The following is a 27,634-nucleotide window of genomic DNA, read 5'->3' as shown; positions in this document are numbered from 1 at the left end:
AGACCGCATGGATGAACTACAACAATTGTACATTCCTGTCTGTCGTAAAAATAAAAAAGGGAAGGTGGCTCAACCGTGGCTATCAAGGGAAATCAGGGATAGTATTAAAGCCAAGGAAGTGGCATACAAATTGGCCAGAAATAGCAGCGAACCCAGAGACTGGGAGAAATTTAGAACTCAGCAGAGGACGACAAAGGATTTGATTCGGGCAGGGAAAATGGAGTACGAGAAGAAGCTTGCAAGGAACATTAAGACGGATTGCAAAAGTTTCTATAGATATGTAAAGAGAAAAAGGTTAGTAAAGACAAACGTAGGTCCCCTGCAGTCAGAATAAGGGGAAGTCATAATGGGGAACAAAGAAGTGGCGGACCAATTGAACAAGTACTTTGGTTCGGTATTCACCAAGGAGGACACCAACAACCTTCTGGATATAAAAGGGGTCAGAGGGTCTACTAAGGATGAGGAACTGAAGGAAATCCTTATTAGTCGGGAAATTGTGTTGGGGAAATTAATGGGATTGAAGGCTGATAAATCCCCAGGGCCTGATGGACTGCATCCCAGAGTACTTAAGGAGGTGGCCTTGGAAATAGTGGATGCATTGACAGTCATTTTCCAACATTCCATTGACTCTGGATCAGTTCCCATCGAGTGGAGGGTAGCCAATGTAACCCCACTTTTTAAAAAAGGAGGGAGAGATATAACAGGGAATTATAGACCGGTCAGCCGGACATCGGTAGTGGGTAAAATGATGGAATCAATTATTAAAGATGTCATAGCAGTGCATTTGGAAAGAGATGACATGATAGGTCCAAGTCAGCATGGATTTGTGAAAGGGAAATCATGCTTGAAAAATCTTCTGGAATTTTTTGAGGATGTTTCCAGTAGAGTGGACAAGGGAGAACCAGTTGATGTGGTATATTTGGACTTTCAGAAGGCTTTCGACAAGGTCCCACACAAGAGATTAATGTGCAAAGTTAAAGCACATGGGATTGGGGGTAGTGTGCTGACGTGGATTGAGAACTGGTTGTCAGACAGGAAGCAAAGAGGAGGAGTAAATGGGTACTTTTCAGAATGGCAGCCAGTGACTAGTGGGGTACCACAAGGTTCTGTGCTGGGGCCCCAGCTGTTTACACTGTACATTAAGGATTTAGACGAGGGGATTAAATGTAGTATCTCCAAATTTGCAGATGACACTAAGTTGGGTGGCAGTGTGAGCTGCGAGGAGGATGCTACGAGGCTGCAGAGCGACTTGGATAGGTTAGGTGAGTGGGCAAATGCATGGCAGATGAAGTATAATGTGGATAAATGTGAGGTTATCCACTTTGGTGGTAAAAACAGAGACACAGACTATTATCTGAATGGTGACAGATTAGGAAAAGGGGAGGTGCAAAGAGACCTGGTGTCATGGTACATCAGTCATTGAAGGTTGGCATGCAGGTACAGCAGGCGGTTAAGAAAGCAAATGGCATGTTGGCCTTCATAGCGAGGGGATTTGAGTACAGGGGCAGGGAGGTGTTGCTACAGTTGTACAGGGCATTGGTGAGGCCACACCTGGAGTATTGTGTATAGTTTTGGTAACCTGAGGAAGGACATTCTTGCTATTGAGGGAGTGCGACGAAGGTTCACCAGACTGATTCCCGGGATGGCGGGACTGACCGGTCAAGAAAGACTGGATCAACTGGGCTTGTATTCACTGGAGTTCAGAAGAATGAGAGGGGACCTCATAGAAACGTTTAAAATTCTGATGGTTTAGACAGGTTAGATGTAGGAAGAATGTTCACAATGTTGGGGAAGTCCAGAACCAGGGGTCTCAGTCGAAGAATAAGGGGTAAGCCATTTCAGACCAAGATGAGGAGGAACTTCTTCACCCAGAGAGTGGTGAACCTGTGGAATTCTCTACCACAGAAAGTTGTTGAGGCCAATTCACTAAACATATTCAAAAAGGAGTTAGATATAGTCCTTACTACTAAGGGGATCAAGGGGTATGGTGAGAAAGCAGGAATGGGGTACTGAAGTTGCATGTTCAGCCATGAACTCATTGAATGGCGGTGCAGGCTAGAAGGGCCGAATGGCCTACTCCTGCACCTATTTTTATGTTTCTAAGAGAAAAGTGAAGAGAAATACTGAAAAACTGAGATGAGGTAGATGTAATGGGAGATGATGTGTGTGGATTATAAACACTACCACAGACTAGTTGGGGAAAATGGCCCATTTCTGTGCTGTGTCAGCAGATAGCACTCTCACCCGAGTCAGGAGGTTGTTGGTTCAAGTCCCACTCTGGGTCTCGAGCATAAAAAAAAAAATCCAGGCTGACACTCCAGTGCACTGCTGGAGGTCCTGTCTTTCAGATGAGACATTACACCAAGGCCCCGTCTGCTCTCAAGAGGATGTAAAAGATCCCATGGCACCATGTTCAAAGAGGGGCAGGGGTGGTATCCCAGTGTCCTGGACAATATTTATCCCTCAAGTCAACATTAAAAAAAAATATATATTTATTATCACTGCTGTTTGTGGGAGCTTGCTTGTGCGCAAAATGGCTGCCGCATATCCTACATTACAACAGTGACTATACTCCAAAAGTACTTCATTGGCTGTAAAGTGCTTTGAAACATCCAGTGGTCATGAAAGGCACTATATAAATCCAAGGCTTTTATATTTATGCAAATGTGACAGGCTTGAATTTAAGAATATGCTGTATTATAACATTAAAAGATAGCCATTTTCATAAAACTTGAGCAAATAATGTAAAGTGTGATAAATTTCCACAAGTGACGTGACAGTGTTGAAACAGCAAATACATGCAGTCTTACTGTTTTTGCAAGAATGAATCTCCCACAGTGTTGCCGGAGCTGTTTTATAATGAAAGGACATGTGCATTCACTTAAAGGGGAGATTGCAGAGGAGAATGCTGACTGTTTGACTAACATGTTAAGAATGTTGAATTGTAGAATTGGTGTATTTGGAGAGGGAGGTAGAAAACAGCATTAAGATAGCTTTCCTTCTGTAAGAAAGGCAGCCTAGTGCAGGAGATGGAAAGTATAAATTACTTGTAAGATTTGTTGTTTGAAGCTCAACATTTCCTTTATTTGCCCCTCTTCTGGATAGTTAATTTTAGTTTGCTTACTTCATTGCAGTTCTCATGCAAGTGAAAATTAGGACTGGGAGTTAATTCTATGAGAATAATGACACTGATGTGGTGAAATAAATGTATCTAATAAATTTAGGACTAATGCCTTTGAGGTGGTGCAGGAGATTTACCAGAATGGTACCAGGGATGAGGGACTTCAGTTATGTGGAGACTGGAGAAGCTAGGATTGTTCTCCCGAGAGCAGATAAGGTAAAGGGGAGATTTAAGAGATGTTCAAAATTATAAGAGGGATTCAAGGAGAAACTGGCAGGTGGATCAGTAACCAGAGGAAACAGATTGAAGATAATTGCCAAAAGTACCAAAAGGAGTGGAGAAGATTTTGTGTGTGTTTCTCAGCAAGTGGTGATCTGGAATGCACTGCCTGAAAGGGTGGGAATGGATATATACTTGAAACGGAAAACTTTGCAGGGCTATGGAAAGAAAGCAGGGTGTTGGACTAATTGAATAGAACATAAGAACATAAGAATTAGGAACAGGAGTAGGCCATCCAGCCCCTCAAGCCTGCTCTGCCATTCAACAAGATCATGGCTGATCTGGCCGTGGACTCAGCTCCACTTACCCGCCCGCTCTCCACAACCCTTAATTCCCTTATTGGTTAAAAATCTGATTTGAATACATTCAATAAGCTAGCCTCAACTGCTTCCTTGGGCAGAGAATTCCACAGATTCGCAACCCTCTGGGAGAAGAAATTCCTTCTCAACTCAGGTTTTAAATTGGCTCCCCCATATTTTGAGGCTGTGCCCCCTAGTTCTAGTCTCCCCGACCAGTGGAAACAACTTCTCTGCCTCTATCTTGTCTATCCCTTTCATTGGGCCCAAGTTTCCACATGATAAAAAATGGGCACTCCTCCGAGCTGGGCGTCTGTTTTTCGCGCCGGAAAAAAAAACGCGCGATTCTGGAGCGCCCTGCAGCTCCATGTCTGCTTGGCGCGGCGCCCAGGGGGGGGCGGAGCCTACCACTCGCACCGATTTTGTAAGTGGGAGGGGGCGGGTACCATTTAAATTAGTTTTTTTCCTGCTGGCAACCCTGCGCATGCGCGTTGGAGCGTTCGCACACGCGCAGTGTGAAGGAAACATTGGCACTCGGCCATTTTTGTAGTTCTTTGTAACTGTTTAATTTTTGAACATTTTTTAATAAAAGCACATTGCCCTTCCATGATCAGCACAGAGGCTTCTTGCAGCAGTGAGAAGGCTGCAGGAAGCCTCAGAAGTTGAGGCAGCCGTTTCCCGATGGCCTCCCCCCCCCTGCCGTCGGGAATGGCTGCTCAACTTCTGAGGCGTCCTGCAGCCTTCTCACTGTCTCCTTCCTCCCCCGCCCGCCGTCGGGAACGGCTTCCTTCCCCCCCCCCCCCCCCCCCGCTGCGGTCGGTCAGGCCCGCACTCCCTCCCTCCCCCTGCCCGCCGGCCGTCTGGAACGGCTTCCTCCCCCCCCCGCTGCGTTCCGTCGGTCGGTACCCGCACTCCCTCCCTCCCACCGTCTGGAACGGCTTCCTCCTCCTCCCCCCCCTCCCCCACACCCCCACACCCCACGGTCGGTCGGTCCCTCCTCCCCCCCCCCTCCTCCCCCTCTCCCTCCTCCCCCAACCCCGCCCGCCACCCGGAACGGCTTCCTCCTCACCCCTGCCGTCGGGAACGAATGGCTGCCTCAACTTGAGGCTTCCTGCAGCATTCTCCCTGGCTGAAGCACTTTCACACAGGTAGGAAGATGGTTTATTTAATCTTTTCTTTGCTTATAAATTTTTATTCAGGTTGAATTTATTTGTATAATATTTGTATAAGTATAAATAAGGATTTATTATAGAATTTAATGACTTCCCTTCCCCCCTCCTTCTGGACGCCTAATTTGTAATCTGCGCCTGATTTTTTGATGTGTATACATGGTTTTTTCTGTTGTACAAAAATCTTCACTTGCTCCATTCTAAGTTAGTTTGGAGTACGTTTTCACTGTGGAAACTTTGAAATCAGGCGTCAGTGGCCGGACACGCCCCCTTTTGAAGAAAAAATTCTGTTCCAAAGTGAAACTGTTCTAACTGACTAGAACTGCAGAAAAAAAAATGTGGAGAATTGCAATTTCCAAGATAGTCCGTTCTCCACCAGTTGCTCCTAAAAATCAGGCGCAAATCATGTGGAAACTTGGGCCCATTATTTTAAATGTTTCTATAAGATCACTCCTCATCCTTCTGAACGGCAACAAGTAAAGACCCAGTCTACTCAAACTATCATAAGGTAACCCCCTCATCTCCGGAATCAGCCTCGTGAATCGTCTCTGTACCCCCTCCAAGGTTAGTATATCCTTCCTTAAGTAAAGTGACCAAAACTGCACGCAGTACTCCAGGTGCGGCCTCACCAATACCCTGTACAGTTTTTCAAAGAACCAATGTAACCCCACTTTTTAAAAAAAGGAGGGAGAGAGATAACAGGGAATTATAGACCGGTCAGCCTGACATCGGTAGTGGGTAAAATGATGGAATAAATTATTAAAGATGTCATAGAGTGCATTTGGAAAGAGGTGACATGATAGGTCCAAGTCAGCATGGATTTGTGAAAGGGAAATCATGCTTGGGAAATCATGCTTAACAAATCTTCTGGAATTTTTTGAGGATGTTTCCAGTAGAGTGGACAAGGGAGAACCAGTTGATGTGGTATATTTGGACTTTCAGAAGGCTTTCGACAAGGTCCCACACAAGAGATTAATGTGCAAAGTTAAAGCACATGGGATTGGGGGTAGTGTGCTGACGTGGATTGAGAACTGGTTGTCAGACAGGAAGCAAAGAGTAGGAGTAAATGGGGACTTTTCAGAATGGCAGGCAGTGACTAGTGGGGTACCGCAAGGTTCTGTGCTGAGGCCACACCTGGAGTATTGTGTACAGTTTTGGTCTCCTAACATGAGGAAGGACATTCTTGCTATTGAGAGAGTGCAGCGAAGGTTCACCAGACTGATTCCCGGGATGGCGGGACTGACCTGTCAAGAATGACTGGATCAACTGGGCTTGTATTCACTGGAGTTCAGAAGAATGAAAGGGGACCTCATAGAAACGTTTAAAATTCTGACGGGGTTAGACAGGTTAGATGCAGGAAGAATGTTCCCAATGTTAGGGAAGTCCTGAACCAGGGGACACAGTCCAAGGATAAGGGGTAAGCCATTTAGGACCGAGATGAGGAGGAATTTCTTCACCCAGAGAGTGGTGAACCTGTGGAATTCTCTACCACAGAAAGTTGTTGAGGCCAATTCACTAAATATATTCAAAAAGGAGTTAGATGAAGTCCTTACTACTAGGGGCATCAAGGGGTATGGTGAGAAAGCAGGAATGGGGTACTGAAGTTGCATGTTCAGCCATGAACTCATTGAATGGCGGTGCAGGCTAGAAGGGCCGAATGGCCTACTCCTGCACCTATTTTCTATGTTTCTAACACGGGCAAAATGGATTGAATATCTATTAAATTTCTTACTACAATGAATTTGGGCTGAACTGGACACGAGATCTCAAAGTGCACTGTTTCTATCCTCCACCATTCATTGTATGCCCCATTTATTCACTTCCTTTTACAGGGATTGTTGGTTATCCCAAACATTATTTCTGACATTATTGGAGTAGAAATTCCACTTTCTCCTTCCCGCAGGTGTTCGACTAGATTTGAGAGAAATAAAATGTGCACTTACCCGAAGTTGCTGCGTCCGCTCGAGTTCCTGATCCACAGGCCTCCTCTCCCTGCGTGTCTCAGTGTGTGCTCGTAGGGATGTGCGCAGGAGTCATGTATGCCTGGACACCCAATCACAGGTAAGTGTTTTCTCATTCATAATAATGGGAACTCCGTAAGTTGGAGTTCCCATTATGAATGAGAAACCCCCCCAAACACTAAAATAGAAAATATACACTACAAATTTAAGATTCATTTTAATTAGTTAGCCATAAAAAAATTCCTGATTTCAAAAAAAAAAAGTTTTTTTTTTAATTATGCCTTAAAATAAACTTACCGTAGCGGGGAGGTTTTATTTTTTAAAAACAATAAAATGTTTTCATAACTTTTTTAAAAAATGTGTGTTTTAAAACACTTGCGCTTGTAAAAGTAGGCTATGCGCCTGCTTTTTCAGGCGCAAAATTTTTGAAGATATGCATAAATATCACAATTCTGCACGTAAAAGTGTCCTGACTCCTGATTTGTCAAGCTCCAGCTTGATAGATCGGAAAAGCCAGTTTTCAGCACATGCGCATTGCGTGCTGAAAATCGGCTTTTCCGATGCCTTCCCGGATCCGTAGAAACTTCCTACGGGCCTGGGACGTTGGAATTTCTACCCCATTATGTCCTAACCATCAAAAAACTCTCTTGCAATGAAGGCATGTAGCTAAAAATACAACTGATGCTCAACAGTCAGTCAAAACACTCAGTACTTAGCATAGAAACAGGATATATGGATGTTTATGTATGTGGATAATTAATTGTAGCTCAAATGAACACACCATTGAAGTTGCATGGTTCCACTGTATATATCTTCTGCCAGTCTTGACCATATGAAATGACATTCATGTACCATGGAGAGGACAGGAGAGCGTGAAACTTAGCAGCAGTTACAGCTGCCAATTGCTTCTGGTAGGCACCTTTCCACACATGAATAATGGTATCCGGCTTCAACTACAAACCAAAAACAGTGCAGAGACAAGAAACCCAGCATCACAATTACAGTCTGACGTAAACTTGCAAAATTGAAATACGAGATCTCTACAGATTCAGGATATGTGCACTAAAACTTCAAGAACATTTATAAAATTCTCCCCCCTTCACATTCCTTCATTTTAGTAAGAAAAAGTCAGACATGCAAACAGCAGGCAATACACATTCTCAATAAAAAGTTCAAATCAGATGGGCAAGAATAAAAAGCATCCATCTAAAATATATTAAGCATTGAATTAGCTCAGTCTGCTCAACTGGAGAATAGCAAGTTTTCACCACCTATGCAGAAGAGGTAATTGAGATTACCAGCAGAGGATTCAGGTTTCCTGACAAGCACCAACACAGAAAGCATCATGGATTCATGTTTATCATTCAAAAATCTGAAGGAGACAACTGCTTTAGCCTATAGTAAAAATCAATCTACAGATGATTGCAGAAAAGGCATTATAAAAGAAAATTGCAAGAAACATGGTATTAATTGAATGATGCTCAAGTAGGTTAAATATATCTGATCAATTTATTTTTCATAGTGCATTTTTTTTTTTAAATTGTAAGGATGCAACTCTCAAGCACGAGCATCCAATATTCTAAGAAATTTAGATATATTCACAAGTATCAATGCAATTAGGAAGAGGGGCAAAACACTCCAAAGTATTATCATTCCTCACTTTAATTATTAAATTAACCAACCATTGAAATGGAGAGGCTCAGTTCGATAATACTTTTGCCAGTCCTGTCCATAGGAAATGTAATCTAAGTACCAAGGTGCTGCCAGGATGGTTGTGAACCCAGCTAATGTTACTTTAGATAGTTCTGCCTTCATATTGCTCTCCATCCACACTTCAACTATAGTGTCTGGCTTAATCTGCAAAAAAGTTATATTTAAGATTTTTAAGGCCAATCATAATCAACATGTAAGATATTTCCATCTAAATAACGTGTACCAAAGACAGAATTCTTTTTTACAGGACACCATTTTTGTTTACTTAAGGTTATCAACTGAAAATTGCATTCTCAGAAAATATTGATTTGGTGTAAAATCCAAGAGGTTGAATAGCAAAGCAGCCACAGTATAAGCTGCGTTACAGAAACCCATTGTGTTCATTCACTTTTAGGAGACCAGTCCTTGTTTTTGATGTGTTGCTGTACAGTTACACACAAGAGACCAGATCCTAAAATTTAAAAGGTAGAATATCTAAATGAGCCAATTATGATTTCTTAATTTATAATTTGCATTATAAAACATTTTACTTCACGTCAGTATAGATATAAACCATACAAAGGGCAGCTAAATAGACCACTGATCATGTTTAGGTAGCTTTAAATTTGATATAGTAAGAATAGATCCTACTTTTAACATGGCAGAAATCATAACTGCAGATTATTGCAGAAGCTCCTGCAATAAAAAGTAACCAAATTAAAATCAGCAATACATAATTTTAAAAGCTGTATTGAAACTGCAAATTTACAGTGCAGGAGACCATTTGATCCATCGGTTTACTGCTGGCTCTTTGCTAGTGCAATTCTAAACTAATCCTGCTTGCCCCATACCTTCCCGTGCTTCAGATATTTATCCAATTTTCCTTTCAAGAATGCAATAGTGTCAGCCTCAGTTATTCCTGTGGCAAAGTACTTCACGATCCAACAATCTATAAAAGAAATGTTCCCTTATCTCTCCAATTTTAAGTTGATGACCCCCTCAGATCAAAGTCTTTATCTGTTCATCAAAACTTGTCAATTTTAAAAACCTCAAATCTGCTCCAATGGATATACAGTCCTAGTATTTCAAGTCGGTTCTCAATTATTATACAAGAACATAAGAACTAGGAACAGTAGGAGGCCATACGGCCCCTCGAGCCTGCTCCGCCATTCAATAAGATCATGGCTGATCTGATCATGGACTCAGCTCCACTTCTCCGCCCACTCCCCATAACCCCTTATCGCTCAAGAAACTGTATTTCGGTCTTAAATTTATTCAATGTCCCAGCTTCCACAGCTCTCCGAGGCAGCAAATTCCATAGATTTACAGCCCTCAGAAGAAATTCCTCCTCATCTCGGTTTTAAATGGGCAGCCTCTTATTCCAAGATCATGCCCTCTAGTTCTAGTCTCTCCCCCCACCTCCACAAAAAAAAAATCAGCAGAAACATCCTCTCTGCAGCTACCCTGTCAAGCCCCCTCAGAATCTTATACGTTTCGATAAGATCACCTCTCACTTTTCTGAACTCCAATGAGTAGAGGCCCAACCTTTCCTCATAAGTCAACCCCCTCATCCCCAGAATCAACCGAGTGAACCTTCTCTGAACTGCCTCCAAAGCAAGTATATCCTTTCGTAAATATGGAAACCAAAACTGCACGCAGTATTCCAGGTGTGTCCTCACCAATACCTTGTATAGCTGTAGCAAGACTTCCCTGCTTTTATACTCCATCCTCTTTGCAATAAAGGCCAAGCTACCATTGGCCTTCGTGATCACTTGCTGTACCTGCATACTATCCTTTTGTGTTTCGTGCACAAGTACCCCCAGGTCCTGTTGTACTGTAGCACTTTGCAATTTTCTCTGTTTAAATAATTGCTCTGTGATTTTTTTCTGCCAAAGTGCATGACCTCACACTTTCCAATATTATATTTCATCTGCCAAATTTTTGCCCACTCACTCAGCCTGTCTATGTCCTTTTGCAGATTTTGTGTGTGCTCCTCCCATCTTTGTATTGTCAGTAAACTTGGCTACGTGACACTCAGTCCCTTCTTCCACGTCGTTAATATAGATTGTAAATAGTTGGGGTCCCAGCACTGATCCCTGCGGCACCCCACTAGTTACTGGTTGCCAACCAGAGAATGAACCATTTATCCCGATCTTTTCAGTTAGCCAATGCTCTATCCATGCTAATATATTACCCCCAACCCCATGAACTTTTATCTTGTGCAGTAACCTTTTATGTGGCACCTTGTCAAATACCTTCTGGAAGTCCAAATACACATCCACTGGTTCCCCTTTATCCACCCTGTTCGTTACATCCTCAAAGAACTCCAGAAAATTTGTCAAGCATGTTCCCCATCCCCAGCATCGTGGTTAGTGTAGACTATTGTCTATATAGCAATATTGTGTCTATAATGGCATGTCCAAAACTACACAGTATTGTACCTGTGGCATAACCACTGTTTTCAGTCATTTATTTCTTTATTCTTATAATTCTGAGAAAAGTGGGAATTCATTGGAGTCTCCCCAGCTAACCTGGACTAAAAATAAGTATCAATAATAGTTGACAGTTGACCACTCCATCCTCCTCCAACGCCTTTGGTTCGGTATTCACTAAGGAGGACACAAACAACCTTCCGGATATAAAAGGGGTCAGAGGATCTAGTAAGGAGGAAGAACTGAGGGAAATCCTTATTAGTCGGGAAATTGTGTTGGGGAAATTGATGGGATTGAAGGCCGATAAATCCCCAGGGCCTGATAGACTGCATCCCAGAGTACTTAAGGAGGTGGCCTTGGAAATAGCAGATGCATTGACAGTCATTTTCCAACATTCCATAGACTCTGGATCAGTTCCTATCGAGTGGAGGGTAGCCAATGTAACCCCACTTTTTAAAAAAAGGAGGGAGAGAGAAAACAGGGAATTATAGACCGGTCAGCCTGACATCGGTAGTGGGTAAAATGATGGAATCAATTATTAAGGACATCATAGCAGCGCATTTGGAAAGAGGTGACATGATAGGTCCAAGTCAGCATGGATTTGTGAAAGGGAAATCATGCTTGACAAATCTTCTGGAATTTTTTGAGGATGTTTCCAGTAGAGTGGACAAGGGAGAACCAGTTGATGTGGTATATTTGGACTTTCAGAAGGCTTTCGATAAGGTCCCACACAAGAGATTAATGTGCAAAGTTAAAGCACATGGGATTGGGGTTAGTGTGCTGACATGGATTGAGAACTGGTTGTCAGACAGGAAGCAAAGAGTAGGAGTAAATGGGTACTTTTCAGAATGGCAGGCAGTGACTAGTGGGGTACCGCAAGGTTCTGTGCTGGGGCCCCAGCTGTTTACATTGTACATTAATGATTTGGACGAGGGGATTAAATGTAGTATCTCTAAATTTGCGGATGACACTAAGTTGGGTGGCAGTGTGAGCTGCGAGGAGGATGCTATGAGGCTGCAGAGTGACTTGGATAGGTTAGGTGAGTGGGCAAATGCATGGCAGATGAAGTATAATGTGGATAAATGTGAGGTTATCCACTTTGGTGGTAAAAACAGAGACACAGACTATTATCTGAATGGTGACAGGTTAGGAAAAGGGGAGGTGCAACGAGACCTGGGTGTCATGGTACATCAGTCATTAAAGGTTGGCATGCAGGTACAGCAGGCGGTTAAGAAAGCAAATGGCATGTTGGCCTTCATAGCGAGGGGATTTGAGTACAGGGGCAGGGAGGTGTTACTACAGTTGTACAGGGCCTTGGTGAGGCCACACCTGGAGTATTGTCTACAGTTTTGGTCTCCTAACTTGAGAAAGGACATTCTTGCTATTGAGGGAGTGCAGCGAAGGTTCACCAGACTGATTCCCGGGATGGCAGGATTGATATATCAAGAAAGACTGGATCAACTGGGCTTGTATTCACTGAAGTTCAGAAGAATGAGAGGTGATCTCATTGAAACGTTTAAAATTCTGACGGGTTTAGACAGGTTAGATGCCGGAAGAATGTTCCCAATGTTGGGGAAGTCCAGAACCAGGGGTCACAGTCTAAGGATAAGGGGTAAGCCATTTAGGACCGAGATGAGGAGAAACTTCTTCACCCAGAGAGTGGTGAACCTGTGGAATTCTCTACCACAGAAAGTTGTTGAGGCCAATTCACCAAATATATTTAAAAAGGAGTTTGATGTAGTCCTTACTACTAGGGGGATCAAGGGGTATGGCGAGAAAGCAGGAATGGGGTACTGAGGTTGCATGTTCAGCCATGAATTCATTGAATGGCGGTGCAGGCTCGAAGGGCCAAATGGCCTACTCCTGCACCTATTTTCTATGTTTCTATGCCTTGCCACCATCATCCAGCTAGGTGACTACACGCACCTGGTTCCATTCTTATCTATCTAATCATAGCCAGAAAATCTGCTGCAATGGCTTCTCTTCCCACTCCCTCATTGTTACCTCTGGTGTCCCCAAAGGATCTGTCCTTCGACCCCTCTTATTTCTCATCTATATGCTGCACCTTGGTGATATCATCCGAAAACACTGTCCGTTTCCTCATGTATGCTAACACCCTCTACCTCCACCACTTCTCTCAATCCCTGCTTGATATCTAAGTTGTCAGATTGCTTGTCCAACATCCAGTACTGGATAAGAAATTTTCTCCAATTAAATATTGGGAAGACAGAAGCCATTATCTTTGGTCCCCACCACAAACTGCATTCCCTAACCACTGACTCTATTCCTCTCCCTAGCATCAATCTGAGGGTGAACCAAACTGTTGGCAACCTAAGTGTCATATTTGACCCTCTAATGAGTTTCCAGCCACATACCCCCAGCATAACTAAAACTGCCTTTTTCCACCTCCATAACATTGCCCTCCTCCGCCCCGACCTCTGCTCTTCTGTCGCTGAAACCCTGTTACCTCTAGACTTGACTACTCCAACTCACTCCTGACTGGCCTCACATTCTACACTACGTAAACTTGGTCATCCAAAACTCAACAGTCCATGTCCTAACTCGCACCAAGTCACAATCACCCATCACCCCTGTGCTTTCTGACCTACATTGGCTCCCAGTTAAACAATGCCTCGATTTCAAAATTCTCATCCTGGTTTACAAATCACTCCATGGCCTTGCCCCTTCCTATCTCTAATCTTTCTCAGTCTCAAAACCCCACAAGATGTCTACGCTCCTCAAATTTTGCCCTCTTGAACATCCCTCATTATAACTGCTCAACCATCACTGGCCACGCCCTCAGCTGTTTGGGTAAAACCTACATCTTTAACCAAGCTTTTGGTCATCTGCCTTAAATTTGACACAGCCACAAAAGAAGAAATTCAGTTTTGTCTTGTAACACTGCTGTGAAGTGCCTTGGGTCATTATTTTACGTTAAAGATGCTATATAAATGTCAATAGGTTTGTCTGTATAACAGATATCCAATGCATAATGATTCTTGAATAATCATGCTTTTAATACTAGTGCAATGCGCCACGGGTAGACCTGGCTAAATTTTGAAATGGAAGAAACAGAGTAAGCTGGGCCTTGCTTGGACAAATTAAAGATGCATTCGTGGCAGAACAAGACAGCAGACAGCTAGCCTGGGAAGAAAGGTCATAAGTGGCTGCCACAGTGTTGGAATGTTTTGATATCTGCAGTGAATTAAAAACATACTTTGTGCAGTGAATAGCAAGGATCCAAAGGCCCAATTTTGGCCATGACTTGCATCAATTTTTTTTGGAGTAAGTTGTTTTTTCTGGCGCAAGTTAAAAAATGCAATTGCCACCAAAAGATTTGCTCCAGAGTAGGTCAGTCAGGGGGCGTTCCCAGCCACTTAGGCCAGCTAAAACTTACTCCAAAATCAACTTAGGTCAGGTTAATACATTTAAAGCACCAACACTTACAAAGCACTAAACAAAACACAAAAATAAGCATTCAATAAAAAAAAGCTGAGGACCTGCACCAAGACTTATAAAACACAAAGCACAAAAAGCAATAAATAAAAAATAGAAGTCCTACCTTTAAAAAACAAAACTTAATTCTGGCATAAAGTCCTGTCCCGTCTCTCTCCCTCCCGCCCCCTCCCCCCAAAAACTCCCCTCCTCCCTTTCCCCGCAACCATCAATAAAAAAACAAGTCCTACCTCAGCACAGGAAGTCAGCAGGCTGGCCGGCGCGGGAGGCCACTCGGCCGGGGATAGGGTGCAGTGAACATTGGGGCGTCCCTTCGGCCGGGGATAGGGGCTGCAAGCATCGGGTCCTCACAGCCCGCAGGACACGCTGGGAGGGCAGGAGCATGCGCGCAACTTCACTGTGCATGCGCGCAGCTGCCAGCAGTGCTTTCTGCACTGGCCTGTTGCTCCGTCCCCCCACTTCACTAGCCACGACAGGACACCGGAGACTCGGCAGAGCAGGCAGGATGGGCCCCCCCCCCCCTTTTTTTTTCCAGCGATGTTTCCAGCATTTAAGGCAAGTGCGCCGAAAAAAGGGGTTGGGGAAAATTGGGCCCATATCTCTACAATGGAGACATGTTCATTTTGTATTGTCGTAACTACTCATGAGTCTTGGTCAATAACAAATGCAAGGGTGTCACAAGACTAGAACCTGCATATGCCAAGGTGTTGAGTATGTGACATCTTTATGACTGGATTTTGGGTGCAGGCCAGATTCATGAGGACTCCATAGGTTTTGAATGAGTAGAAGGGTACAAGATGGCCCTCAGACACTTGAGTTGTAAAGATATTTGGCAAGGAGCTTGGGAACATACACCAGACGGGCCCAGGAGGCATTCAGGTTAGCGGAGCACCCACACGCGTCACACTGGGCGGACGATCGAGCCTAGAGGCCAGGGCTGACCTGTGGAGATTGCAGCATCTACTCAGGACATAATGCTGAACAAATCTTGATTGCGCCTTGTTTAACTACCGCTCAGATGCTGTAATGCATCAAGTGTCACTTACACTGAATAAAATATTAGTCACCAATACAGGTCAAGTTAAATCTTTTGGAACTTAGGAGTGACAGGGTTAATTGGCAAGGACCCAGACTTATGCCGTTATTTATAAAACCCAAATGCTATTGGTGTTTTTTTTGGCTTGATCTACCGGCACTCACTTTCAGGAAATGTTGTATTTGAACCCTTGGATGTCCAGTCATCATACTGTAGTATCTTTCCATCGGCTGTATACTCCCATTGCGTGTTTCTCCACATTAAATTGCATTTGCCACTTGTCTACCCGTTCCACCAAATTATCTTTCATTAAATCTTTTACAATCAACTCTTCTTGTTTGCTAAATCTACTTGTGGTTAACAAATTCCATATAACCGATTGATATATCATTCATATGGTTGCAAATAAGTGGAACCGGCATTGATCCCTCACGCACACCACTACCAGCTGTTCTCAAAACAAGTAATACCCATTTCATCATCCGCAGTCTCTCGAATCGAGGATGACTTGCTTCCACGTCAAAAAGTTCACAAGTGTTTCAATGAAGGACCTAATATTCCAGGTCCCGAACTAAATCTTGGAAGGGTGGAAGATGCCTGTACGTGGATTTTTTTTTTTTATAAACGTGCGGTGACTGTTGCACACCAGTCACCACATAGGCTTGACAGAGCTAGGTCTTGGTCCAGTGGCAAGGAACAACCAAGACGACTGGAGACCAGCTCGTCTGCATGGGCCTAGTGCACACACATAATCACTGTGTGGGCCCGCACATGCTGCCCCTGGGCCCTGATCACGTGTCTCTGCAATCTCTCGCTGCTCCTTTGGCCCGGCCGCTCCTGCAGTACCTGCCCACGCTCCAATCACCGACCTGGATCTTGGTGGCATCCCTCTTCACTGCCATTGCTCTCCTGCTCCAGCTTGTGCTGCTCACTGGAAGGCCACCACGCTACTCCGATGGTGCTCGAAGGCCAGGGGCCATTCTAACTGCGAACCAACATTCTATCTATGCTGCTGTATTTCCTCTTGTACCTACACCTGAATTTTTCTAACCAGCTTATCTTAAATGCCTTTTGAAAATCAATATATTCTATTACAACATTAACTTGTATTTATATAGCATCATTAACGTAGTGAAACATCCCAAGGCACTTCACAGGCGTATTACGAGACAAAAAATGGACACCAAGCCACACAAGGAGAATTAGGGAAGGTGACCAAAAGCTTGGTCAAAGAGGTAGATTTTAAGGAGTGTCTTAAAAGGAGGAAAGAGAGGCAGAGAGGTAAAGAGTTCCAGAGCTTGAGGCCTAGGCAACAGAAGGTTGCCAATGGTTGAGCAATTATAATCAGAGATGCTCAAGAGGGCAGAATTAGAGGAGTGTTTATATCTTGCAGGGTTGGAGGGCTGAAAGACATTAGAGATAGGGAGGGGTGAGGCCATGGAGGGATTTGAAAATATGAAAATTTTGAAATCAAGGTGTCACTTAACCAGGGGCCAATGTAGGTCAGCGAGCACAGGGGTGATAGGTGAACGGGACTTGGAGAGAGTTAGGACATGGGTAGCAGAGTTTTGGATCACCAAGTTTATGTAGGGTAGAATGTGGGAGGCCAGCCAGGAGTGTATTGGAATAGTCAAGAGGTAACAAAGGCATGGATGAGAGTTTCAGCAGATGAGCTGAGGCAAGGGTGGAGACAGGCAATATTACGGAGGTGGAAACAGACAGTTTTAGTTATATTGCGGATATATGGTCCAAAGCTCATTTCAGGGTCAAATAGGACAGCAAGGTTGCGAACAGTGTGTTCCAGTCTCAGACAGAGGTTGGGGAGAGGGATGGAATCAGTGGCTAAGGAATAGAATCTGTAGCAGGGACCGAAAACAATGGCTTTGGTCTTCCCAATATTTAAATTAGAGAAAATTTCTGCTCATCCAGAACTAGATGTTAGACAAGCAGACTGATAATTTAGAGACCGTGAGGGCTTGAGAACAGTTAGTGAGGTACGCTGATGACACCCAGCTCCACGTGTGGAAACTGACGGTGTGTTTTCGGATGATGTCACCAAGGGGCAACATGTAGTTGAGAAATAGGACGGGGCCAAGGATAGATCCTTAGGGGGACACCAGAGGCAACACTGCAGGAGCGAAAGAAGGTGTTGCAGGTGATTCTCACTATAATTAGATGGTTAGGAATGGAACCAGGCAAGTGCAGTCCCACCCAGCTGGATGACAGTGGAGGTGGTGTTGGGGAAGGATAGAGTGGTCAACCATGTCAAAGGCTGCAGATAGGTCAAGAGGGACAAGGAGGAATAGTTTGCCTTTATCAGTCACCAATGGTGTAATTTGTGACTTTGAAGAGAGCTGTTTTGGTATTGTGGCAGGGTGGAAAACTAGATTGGAGGGATTCAAACAAACATGGAGTTGCAGGAAAGTTAGGCACAGATTTGGGAGGCAACACGTTGAAGGCTTGTGAGTAAAGGGAGGTTGGAGATGGGCAGTAGTTTGCAAGGACAGAGGGTTTGAGGGTTGTTTTTTCTTTGAGAGGGATGGTGACAGCAGATTTGAGGGAGAGGGGAACAGTACCAGAGGAGAACCACCAACAATGGTAGCCAACATGGGAGCCGGAAAAGGAAGTTGGGTAGTGAGCAGTTTGGTGGGAATAGGGTTGAGAGCGCAGAAAGTGGGTCTCATGGACAAGATGAGCTCAGGTCATGATTCTGGAATAGTGAGCACTTTTGGCAGATGAGAGCAGGATCCAATAATGCTTTATGTGGTCCAGCCAGATATGGCGGTGAATGGCTAAATCAGTTGTCTGCCATATCCATTCAAGTCTGTCTCTCTTGGACTTGAGAGTGAAGATGAGAGCTGTACTAGGAGGAACAGCCAGGGTGAGATTGTAATTGTTTTAGTAAGCACTAGGGCATCAAAGGTGGTGGGGAGGGAGTGATTGAACAGATCGGTAGCTGCAGAAATGTCATGGTGAACGAAAGGCCAAAGGGCGGACATTCATAAGTTCATATGGGCAGTTGTAAGTTTTTTCCAGGGGTGGGGAGCAATATAAAGGAAGTGGTCAGAGATGGCCTTAGCAGCGATTGACATGATGGGAGTAGCCAGGCCACGGGAGATGGCAAGGTCGAGGGGGTGGCCGTGAATATGGGTTGTGGAGTTTACATGGAGGGTGATTAAGGGAAGATAGAGGATAGTGAACTCAATCACCAAGGATAAGTCGTTCAGGCAGAGGGAGGAAAGCAGTGAAGAAATACCAGTGATAAATTTTTTTATGGTACTTGGGTGAGCAGTAGAGAACGAGCATTTTAAATGAGGCAAGAGCGGTGAAATAAGGAGAGATGTTCAATGGAGGAAAACGTGCCGAAGTAGGGGGACAGAGCAAGGTGTGAGTTGCTGATGAGAGCCTCATCGCCACCATGGCAGCTTGAGGGGGGGGCAAGTGGTGGAAGGTATAGCCAGGCGGGGAGGCTTCATTTAAGTGTAAGGTGTCATCGCCCCTCAACCAAGTTTTTGTCAGGACCATGATGTCGATGCAATCATCCACAATTAGCTCATGGATGGCAAGGGCCTTGTTTGCAAGCGAATGGACATTCTGGAGGGAAATGCGGAGGGGGGTCAGTGATGGCTGCCCCACTGCCAGCATCCACTGGGGGGAATGAGTTGGACGGGGAGGAGATTGGCAAGATTAGCCCCCAGTGGCGCGCTCGGCAGCAAAGTCAGCGAAAGAGTAGGATGGGACAGTTGGGGTTGCTGCTCGTAAGGAGGCAGTGATGAATGCCTCGATGGGCCCTTTGCAGGATGCCAAGAGGGGTAGAGAGAGAAGCTGTAGGCTTATCCAAGAGGGAGTCAAGCCTGAGGCAGCAGCAGGAGAGTTGGAAGGTTGAAGAATAATGGAGGATTGGGGTAGAGATTGAGGGCAGAGTATCCAAAAGAGGAGAGATGAAAGGAGGCATGATGATGATGATGATGATGGAGACAGTGGTCAGGGAGAGATAGAGAAAAGGAAAGAGGGGGAAGGTGGAACAGTATTGAATGGCACTCCGGACCAGAGCCAGCCGAAGTGTGCACACGATTGGACACAGGCGAAAAGCTCAAGTTATACAGGCCAGTTTAAATGTAGTAAATGGGATACAATAGTAGGAAGACCAGGGTCAAGGTCAGAGGTCCCATGGAAGAACAAAGCCAATATAAGCAGGATGGGGCCGGCACGGAGCATCAACAAACTGCTGTCCAAAGTAGGCGAGTGAAGTCCAGAAGCTATTTAAAGTGTAGAGAGTTCGAGGTTGTGCTGTAGGAAGGAGAGTCAGTAGCAGTACAGAATGAAGAAGTTGGCGCAGGTTTGTAGGTCATCGTAGATCATAGCAACGGAGAAAAAGTAAAACCACAGCCAGCGAGCAGCAAAGTTGAAAACAACAATAGAACGAGTGAAGCAGCAGCTGTTAGCTAGAAGCCAGCAGAGCTGAAAAAAAACAGTAAAACCAGTTCTTGAGACACAAACACCACAGCAATCCCTTCATCTATCCAGTTACTTTTTCCTAAAACTATTAAATTGACAAAGAATTGAAAAACATAGCAGCAACTTACCTCCATCCCCACCCGAAGAAGGTCCAGTCCCATTCTCAGTCCACACACAGTGCGAGTGAGCGCGAGCACTGAACCAGCGACTGAGAAGACCAGACAGCCTTCAGGCAGGGTTGGAGCTAAGTTGGTGCTATGTGTTTAATTCTTTTAATGTGTTGGGAAGTGGCTGTATGCTTCACTTTGCAGCCTCAGCTCGCATGGTGTCCCTGGTTACCATAGCAGCCACATCTTTTTGGCGCAGATCAAGGCTCCATCCCCAAAACTAAAGGTTGGGTTAGGCCACGCAAAAATGGAGATGCAACAGGGAAACTTGCAACACTTTCTTTGGTGTACTTAGGCCCCCCCAAAAAAAAAAAAATCTGGCGTAACTCAAGTATGCAAAAAAAATGCTTTGGGGAAAATTGAGCTCAATATAACCAATTTATTTCCATAGTTAGTTATCGCCAACAATTATTCCTTATCCTATATTTTACAAAAATTTTCTGGTCTCAATACCTAATTATGTATATTTTCTAGAAGTATCAAAATAATGTTAGTCAAATCCATGAGGCTCTGGCCATTAAGAATATAGCAAAAAATGCAAGAGAAAAATACCTAAACAAGGACTATGCGATCTAATAGCATAATTGAGTTTTCAAACAGTAACTGAAATAGGAAAATCAGGATCGTCCATTGAATTTTGAAATTTAGATTTTCCAATACAGTATATACAAATCCCAGTTTTTTGTAATTGCTGGTATAGTCAGGCCACTTGAAGTAGCTCTGTCCAAGCCAGTCCAACAGCATTATATTGTGCTTATTAATATAATGGCCCCAAGTTTCCACACGCTACGAAACGGGCGCCCCTCCGAGCTGGTCGCCGTTTTTCGCGCCGGAAAAAAAACGCGCGATTCTGGAGCGCCCTGCAGCTCCAGGGTAGCTTGACGGGCGCCCAGAGGGCGGAGCCTACCACTCGCGCCGATTTTGTAAGTGGGAGGGGGCGGGTACCATTTAAATTAGTTTTTTTTGTGCCGGCAACCCTGCGCGTGCGCGTTGGAGCGTTCGCGCACGCACAGCGTGAAGGAAACATTGGCACTCGGCCATTTTTGTAGTTCTTTGTAGCTGTTTAATTTTTGAACATTTTTTAATAAAAGCACATTGCCCTTCCATGATCAGCACAGAGGCTTCTTGCAGCAGGCCTCCCCCCCCCCCCCCCCCGCCGTCGGGAATGGCTGCTCAACTTTTGAGGTTTCCCACAGCCTTCTCACTGTCTCCTTCACCCCCCCCCGCTCGCCGTCGGGAATGGCTGCCTCCCCCCCGCTGCGTTCGGTTGGTCGGTCGGGCCCGCACTCACTCCCTCCCTCCCTCCCGCCCGCTGTCTGGAACGGCTTCCTCCCCCACCGCTGCGGTCGGTCGGTCGGGCCCGCACTCCCTCCTCCCCCCCCGCCTGCCGTCGGGAACGAACGGCTGCCTCAACCCGAGGCTTCCTGCAGCATTATCCGTGTCTGAAGCACTTTCACACAGGTAGGAAGATGGTTTATTTAATCTTTTCTTTGCTTATAAATGTTTATTCAGGTTGGATTTATTTGTATAATATTTGTATAAGTATAAATAAGGATTTATTGTAGAATTTAATGACTTCCCTCCCCCTCCCCCCCCACCTCGGTCTGGACGCCTAATTTGTAACCTGCGCCTGATTTTTTAATGTGTAGACAAGGTTTTTTCAGTTCTACAAAAATCTTCACTTGCTCCATTCTAAGTTAGTTTGGAGTACGTTTTCACTGTGGAAACTTTGAAATCAGGCGTCAGTGGCCGGACACGCCCCCTTTTGAAGAAAAAATTCTGTTCCAAAGTGAAACTGTTCTAACTGACTAGAACTGCAGAAAAAAAAAAATGTGGAGAATTGCGATTTCTAAGATAGTCCGTTCTCCACCAATTGCTCCTAAAAATCAGGCGCAAATCATGTGGAAACTTGGGGCCATAAATGCAGATGCTTGCTCACTACTGTTTCACAAATTGTGCTCAGTGAAAAGCAAGTCACACGTTAACTACACTGACATGCACCAAAAATTGAAGTCACAAAACACTTAAAATGTTTATATTTTGATTGCGGTATAAATAGAATATAGATTAGATGTGGAAAAAGTAAAACTGCATCTGTATGAAATTTGACAGGTACATATTTTAAAAAGGGTATTTCACAATGTACTACACTGCTTTATTCAATCTGCACATTTGAATTGTAATGACAGTCTTCAAGCACGGTAAACCTGTTATACAAATACCATGTTACCTCTAAAGCAACATAGGTGAGGAAACTATTGCAAAACAATATTACATATGGTATTGAAGAAATCGTTAGTTTTATGGTTGGTTTTAAAATTAAAAGTAGAGTTTAAATAAATGTGGTTAATTCTGTTTTTTCTTTTTTTTTTTAATTAAAATACCATGAAACCGCATAAATATAGCAAAAAACCTCAGCCATGCTATACCAAGCAAAAAAGATTAGCAGAATCAGAAGCTGAAAAAAAAATCAATAGGCACCTAATTTAAGATACGAAAAACATGCAATGTTCAAACTATTCTATACCAGGGAACATGAAACCTGTTTGTATATTTGACATTATAGCTACAGCTGCTCCCTTAAGTGCAAGTACACTATATTATCAATTAATATTCAATTATATGACTAGTACAATGCTACTGGAAAGTCCTAGACTATATTGCATTTAGTATGCGATTTGAAAAAAATATATATATATGCAGACGGAGTTGGCTGTACAATTACCTTCACTCCATTATCAAAGACCTCCTGCCAGACCATGTAACCCTTCAGATTGGATGCCACAATATCCAGAACTCTGCAAGTAATGTACACATGGTCAGTATATCCATCTGCAAAAGGTAAACAAAATTACCATGGGCACTTGTGTTTAGCTGCATCAATTGCAGGAAATATTTGCACAACTTTACCCATTAAATACACTCAAATTGTCATACACTTAACCAGTCATGTTCCTGAGGCCACTGCTGGGAAATGGCACATTTCATGTGGCTTTTGGTCTGTTTGGGCAAAATTATAATAGGCCATAATTTGCTGTCAAAATAATGGTGAGGCTAATGATGCTCGCTGTTATTTGTGTAAATGCTACAGCAACTTCAGGCGGGGGACAGATGCGCGATTAAACTCAAATATGCAAAAGTTGTGCCACTGCGTTAGCTTTGCGAAAATGGCAGTCTGCCTCAACATTGAAATGCATTAAATAGTGCAAAGTTGCTGTTTTTGTGCAATAGATACAAATTAAACTGGCCATAGAAAAGTCTTGTTCAGTTTTAACCATGTGATAAGTGTTAATTGTTGCTAATCACCCTCAGACACTGAAAATTAACTATTACAAGTGTGGAGTCTCATTCCTTCAGGTTAATTGTAGATTTTAAAAATAATTTTAAATAAACTTTCCTTTTGTCTTTCTATCCCCCCCCCTTTCTCTTCCTGTACCTGATTGAAGTGTAAATTAGAGTGGGTGAATTCATTCTCAGTTCTTGCACTGTTAATTTCACAATCCTTCAATCTGATTGGTTAAGGCTTGCCCTGTTCACAGGTCCCAGATGCTTGGTTTCCCTCATTGCAGTTATCAGCTTGCACTTTCAGCAACTTGCCACAATTTAAAAAAAAAATCTAAACATGCAAGAGCAAGCGTAACTAATAGCAGATGCCGTTAAATGCCCTGCTACAGCAAATTGGATCAAAGTATTTTCAAAATATGACAGCTCTGCCAAAATAAAACCTCACTATTAAAGAACTGCACCATAACCACATTCCACTTGCTAATATATTGATGCTTGCTTATTGTCATTTACTATTTTATGCTGCATCATTCCCACTTTTATGATAAAAATGAAATTCCACTTCATTGAAGTAATAGAATTTTAGAAGTTTACGGCACAGGAGGCAGCATTGAGCCAAACGTGAAAGTGCTAAGCACAGCTGTTGCTATTCATATAGTCAGCAGAGGAGAACTTCAGAGGGAGCAAAACGAAATTCCTGCCCTGTGTCAATAAGATAAAAAACACTTGTGGCAACAAGATGAAAGTGAGATACAGCAACAAATTGGAAACAGTTTACTTTTAAAAAGATATGGCACTTCAATTAACTCAAGTTTTAAGTCTTCTGAAATGTACGTTCTTTTACATTTCAGAAACACTGATTACGAACAAACTGATGAAGCAAATGGGCAGAATGATGCCAGATGCAGTTTAATACACTTTGTACTTGCAATGTCCTAATCCTGCTTCTATTTCTTATGCTCTTATGTAAAAGGCTTTGGAAAGGTGCCACATAAAAGGTTACTACACAAGATAAGAGCTCATGGTATTGGGGGCAATATATTACTTAGCTAATTCCCTATCCATGCTAACAGAAAACAGAAAGTCGGACTAAATGGGTCTTTTTCAGGTTGGCAAACTAACTAGTGGGGTGCCACAGGGATCATTGTTGGGGTCGCAACTATTTACAATCTATATTAATGACTTGGATGAAGGGACGGAGTGTATTGTAGCCAAATTTGCAGAAGATAGCAAGTTCTGAGGAGGACAGAGTCTGCAAAGGGATATAGATAGGTTAAGTGAGTGGGCAAAAATTTGGTAGATGGATTATAATGTGGGAAAATGTGAAGTTATCCACTTTGGTAGGAAGAATAGCAAAGCAAAATATAATTTAAATGGAGAGACTACAAAATGTTGCAGTACAGAGGGATCTGGGTGTCCTCATACATGAAACAAAATGTTAGCATGCAGGTATAGCAGGTAATTAGGAAGGCAAATTGAATGTTGGCCTTTATTGCAAGGGGGAATGGAGTATAAAAGTAGGGAAGTCTTGCTACAACTGTACAGAGCATCAGTGAGACCACACCTAGAGTACTGCGTACAGTTTTGGTCTTGTTATTTAAGGAGGGATATGCTTGCATTGGAGGCAGTTCAGAAAAGGTTCACTAGTTGATTCCTGAGATGAAAGGGTTGTCTTATGAGGAAAGGTTGAGCCTGTACTCAAATGGTGTTAAGAAGAATGAGAGGTGATCTTATTGAAAAATACAAGATTCTGAGGGGGCTGGACAGGTTAGATGCCAAGAGGATGTTTCCCTTCATAGGGGAAATCTAGAACTAAGGGGCATAGCTTCAGAATAAGGGGTCACTATTTAAGATGGAAGATGGAGGAATTTCTTCTCAGCGGGTTGTGAATCTTTGGAATTCTCTACCCCAAAGAGCTGTGGAGGCTGAGTCATTGAATATATTAAAGGTTGAGATAGACAAATTCTTGAACTATAGGAGAGCCAAAGGTTTTGGGGAACAGGCAGGAAAGTGGAGTTGAGGCCAAGATCAGATCAGCCATGATCTTATTAAATGGCAGAGCAGCTTGAGGGGCCATATAGCCTACTCCCAATCCTATTTCTTGTGTTGTTCTGTTTTAAGCAAGTAGGGAAGGATCATGCACCAAAGAATTTAAGGGTCCACCTAGTGAAATCTTTTTAAATAGTTTGCACTTTCAGTAAGCCAAATGGAGTTTCTGGGCTTCATCACAACAGGTATACAACAAAGGAATTAGGCACTACTGCAACCATGTTTGGAACAGTGTGTTCAGTTTTGGGCACCATACCTCAGGAAGGATCTACTGGCCTTCGAGATAGCCCAGTAATGACTAGACCTGGGATGAAGGCACTTAGCTCTGAGCCAGTCACAGCACAGCAAGCTGCCACACATCACGTGAGCAGACTCTCCAATAAATCCCATTCGTTTGCCCATTAAATTTTGTTCCCTCCCATTTATCCACTTCCTTTTAAAATCTCTGCTTGCATCATTTTCTGCATGGCATTGCTTGTCCCAAACAACCATCTGAAAAAAAACCTCAACTTCTCCATTACGATTTACATTTATAACTTCAACTAATGCTGGCCACCCTACTATCTTAAGTGAATCTCCTCTGCCCTATCCATTCCACCTCCATGGTCTTGACATCTTTCCCAAAGTAAGGCACCCAAAACTGCTCATTTTAAAAACGGTGGGTAAACTGGTGTTCGGGGTGATCCGATTAAAGTGTTTAAGATAATGAAGGGAGTTGAAAGAGCAGAGAGGGTGGACTCTTTCCTCTAGTTGAGGAATCAAGAACTATCTTTGGTTTTCACTAGCGCTTAGCTTGAATTCCAAGTTAAAAGAAAATCAAAGTTTCAGAGAATGCAATGTGCAGAATTAATTGAGGCATTTAGTAGATAGATAAGTACTTAGGAAGTATAAAGTATCAAAAGGGACACAGAAAAAAGCAGGGAATTGAGTTTAAAAGCCACCATAGCTAACAAAAGGCATGGTAAGCCTCATACAAATTGAAATATGTGCCAAATAACCAGGAGTGTTATTGTAGGGTGCAAGTTGATATCTATAGTTCAATTAAACAAGATTAACTCCAAACAGTGAAAATATTTTGCACTGATTACAGCAATAATAGCCTGTTCAATCAAGTATTCTTTTAAAATAATGCACAAAACATCCAGAGTGTACATGTAGCCTGTAATGACAGTTACTATATTTAATGCATCAAAAGTGAAAATGCTTACTTCTGGATATAGAAAGATTCAAGTTTTCTGTAATCAGTACCAAAGCCTTGCTTTTGCATGAACTGTGTAATTCTAGGATTGGATTTCCTATAGGAATAATATAAAATGGGTCAATATGAGTACAGCCTTGCACTAGCCAATAATTTTCATATAACCAACAAGACATTTAACAAGTATACATGCTGAATATAAATCAAATACACCAATACTGCAATATTTATGCAACTTGTTTAGGTATACCCGAACATGAAACAAGTATGCAGATTTGAACAATGCACCCAGTTATGGTTAACCTAACTTACACAACCTACAGCTGTATACTGTATATACAGCTTCCTATTTCCACAGGCATGTGTACAGTAAAGTCTCAAACTCACCCAAATAGAATTAGTGTTTCCTTACACTCCTTAGCAAGGCACAGATCTGTTTTTTCCTTCAAGAAATATATGGTTGCAAACTTTTTTTTTTTTAAAAAAAGCTTGGTGTGGGCAAGATCATCAAGGCTGCATTTACTGCCCATTTCTAGTTTCTCTGAAGTGGTGGTTGTTCTTCTCTTTAAACCACTGCAGTTCTTGTGGTGATGGTGCTCCCAAATAGTGGTCAAGAATTATATTGCTTCTCTTGTCCTGCTCAGCAGTAGCGGCTACAGGGGAAAGGCTCCTGATTGGAGCTTTGTTGAGGCTTTGATGCTCCAGGTGGTGATCCAATCATTGCACCCAGTCTTTGCCCTGCTCTTGTATCCTTGCATGGATGTGACTGGTCCAGTTAAGGTAGCTAATGGTGACCCCCCCCCTCCCAAAGATGTTGATGGAGGAACTTGGAGACAATAGTGCTGTTAAAGGGCAGGGATATGAAGTGGTTAATTCTGGTGCACAGATCTTCAACACTAAAGCTGGGATGTTGTCAGGATTCATATCCTTTGCTTTGCCTAGTATACTCAGTTGCTTACTGTCACATGGGAGTGAATGGAAGTGCATGGACGCCAGCAGTGATGGTGCCCATAGGAGGATTATTCACAGCACTTG

General features: G+C 43.3%; 1 protein-coding gene across 2 annotated transcripts in view; it reads right to left on the bottom strand.

Moving 5' to 3' along the window:
* The window catches only part of hexb (hexosaminidase B (beta polypeptide)), an 87,064-nt gene that overhangs the window by 23,930 nt on the left and 35,500 nt on the right, over positions 1–27,634 (bottom strand). The window contains exons 8-10 of one of the 2 annotated variants that reach the window (XM_070885945.1): positions 26,610–26,696; positions 22,793–22,865; positions 8,509–8,683 (exon numbers count right to left, since the gene is read on the bottom strand). In XM_070885945.1, coding sequence (XP_070742046.1) covers positions 8,509–8,683; positions 22,793–22,865; positions 26,610–26,696 — 335 coding nt within the window. Of the gene's footprint in view, positions 1–7,607; positions 7,780–8,508; positions 8,684–22,792; positions 22,866–26,609; positions 26,697–27,634 lie in introns of both variants that reach the window. The other variant, XM_070885946.1, reaches the window with a different exon arrangement.

The sequence above is a fragment of the Pristiophorus japonicus genome, chromosome 1 (assembly GCF_044704955.1).
Source record: "Pristiophorus japonicus isolate sPriJap1 chromosome 1, sPriJap1.hap1, whole genome shotgun sequence".
NCBI lineage: Eukaryota > Metazoa > Chordata > Chondrichthyes > Pristiophoridae > Pristiophorus > Pristiophorus japonicus.
The sequence above is the reverse complement of the archived record's forward strand: the minus strand, read 5'-3'. Positions and strand labels throughout refer to the sequence as shown.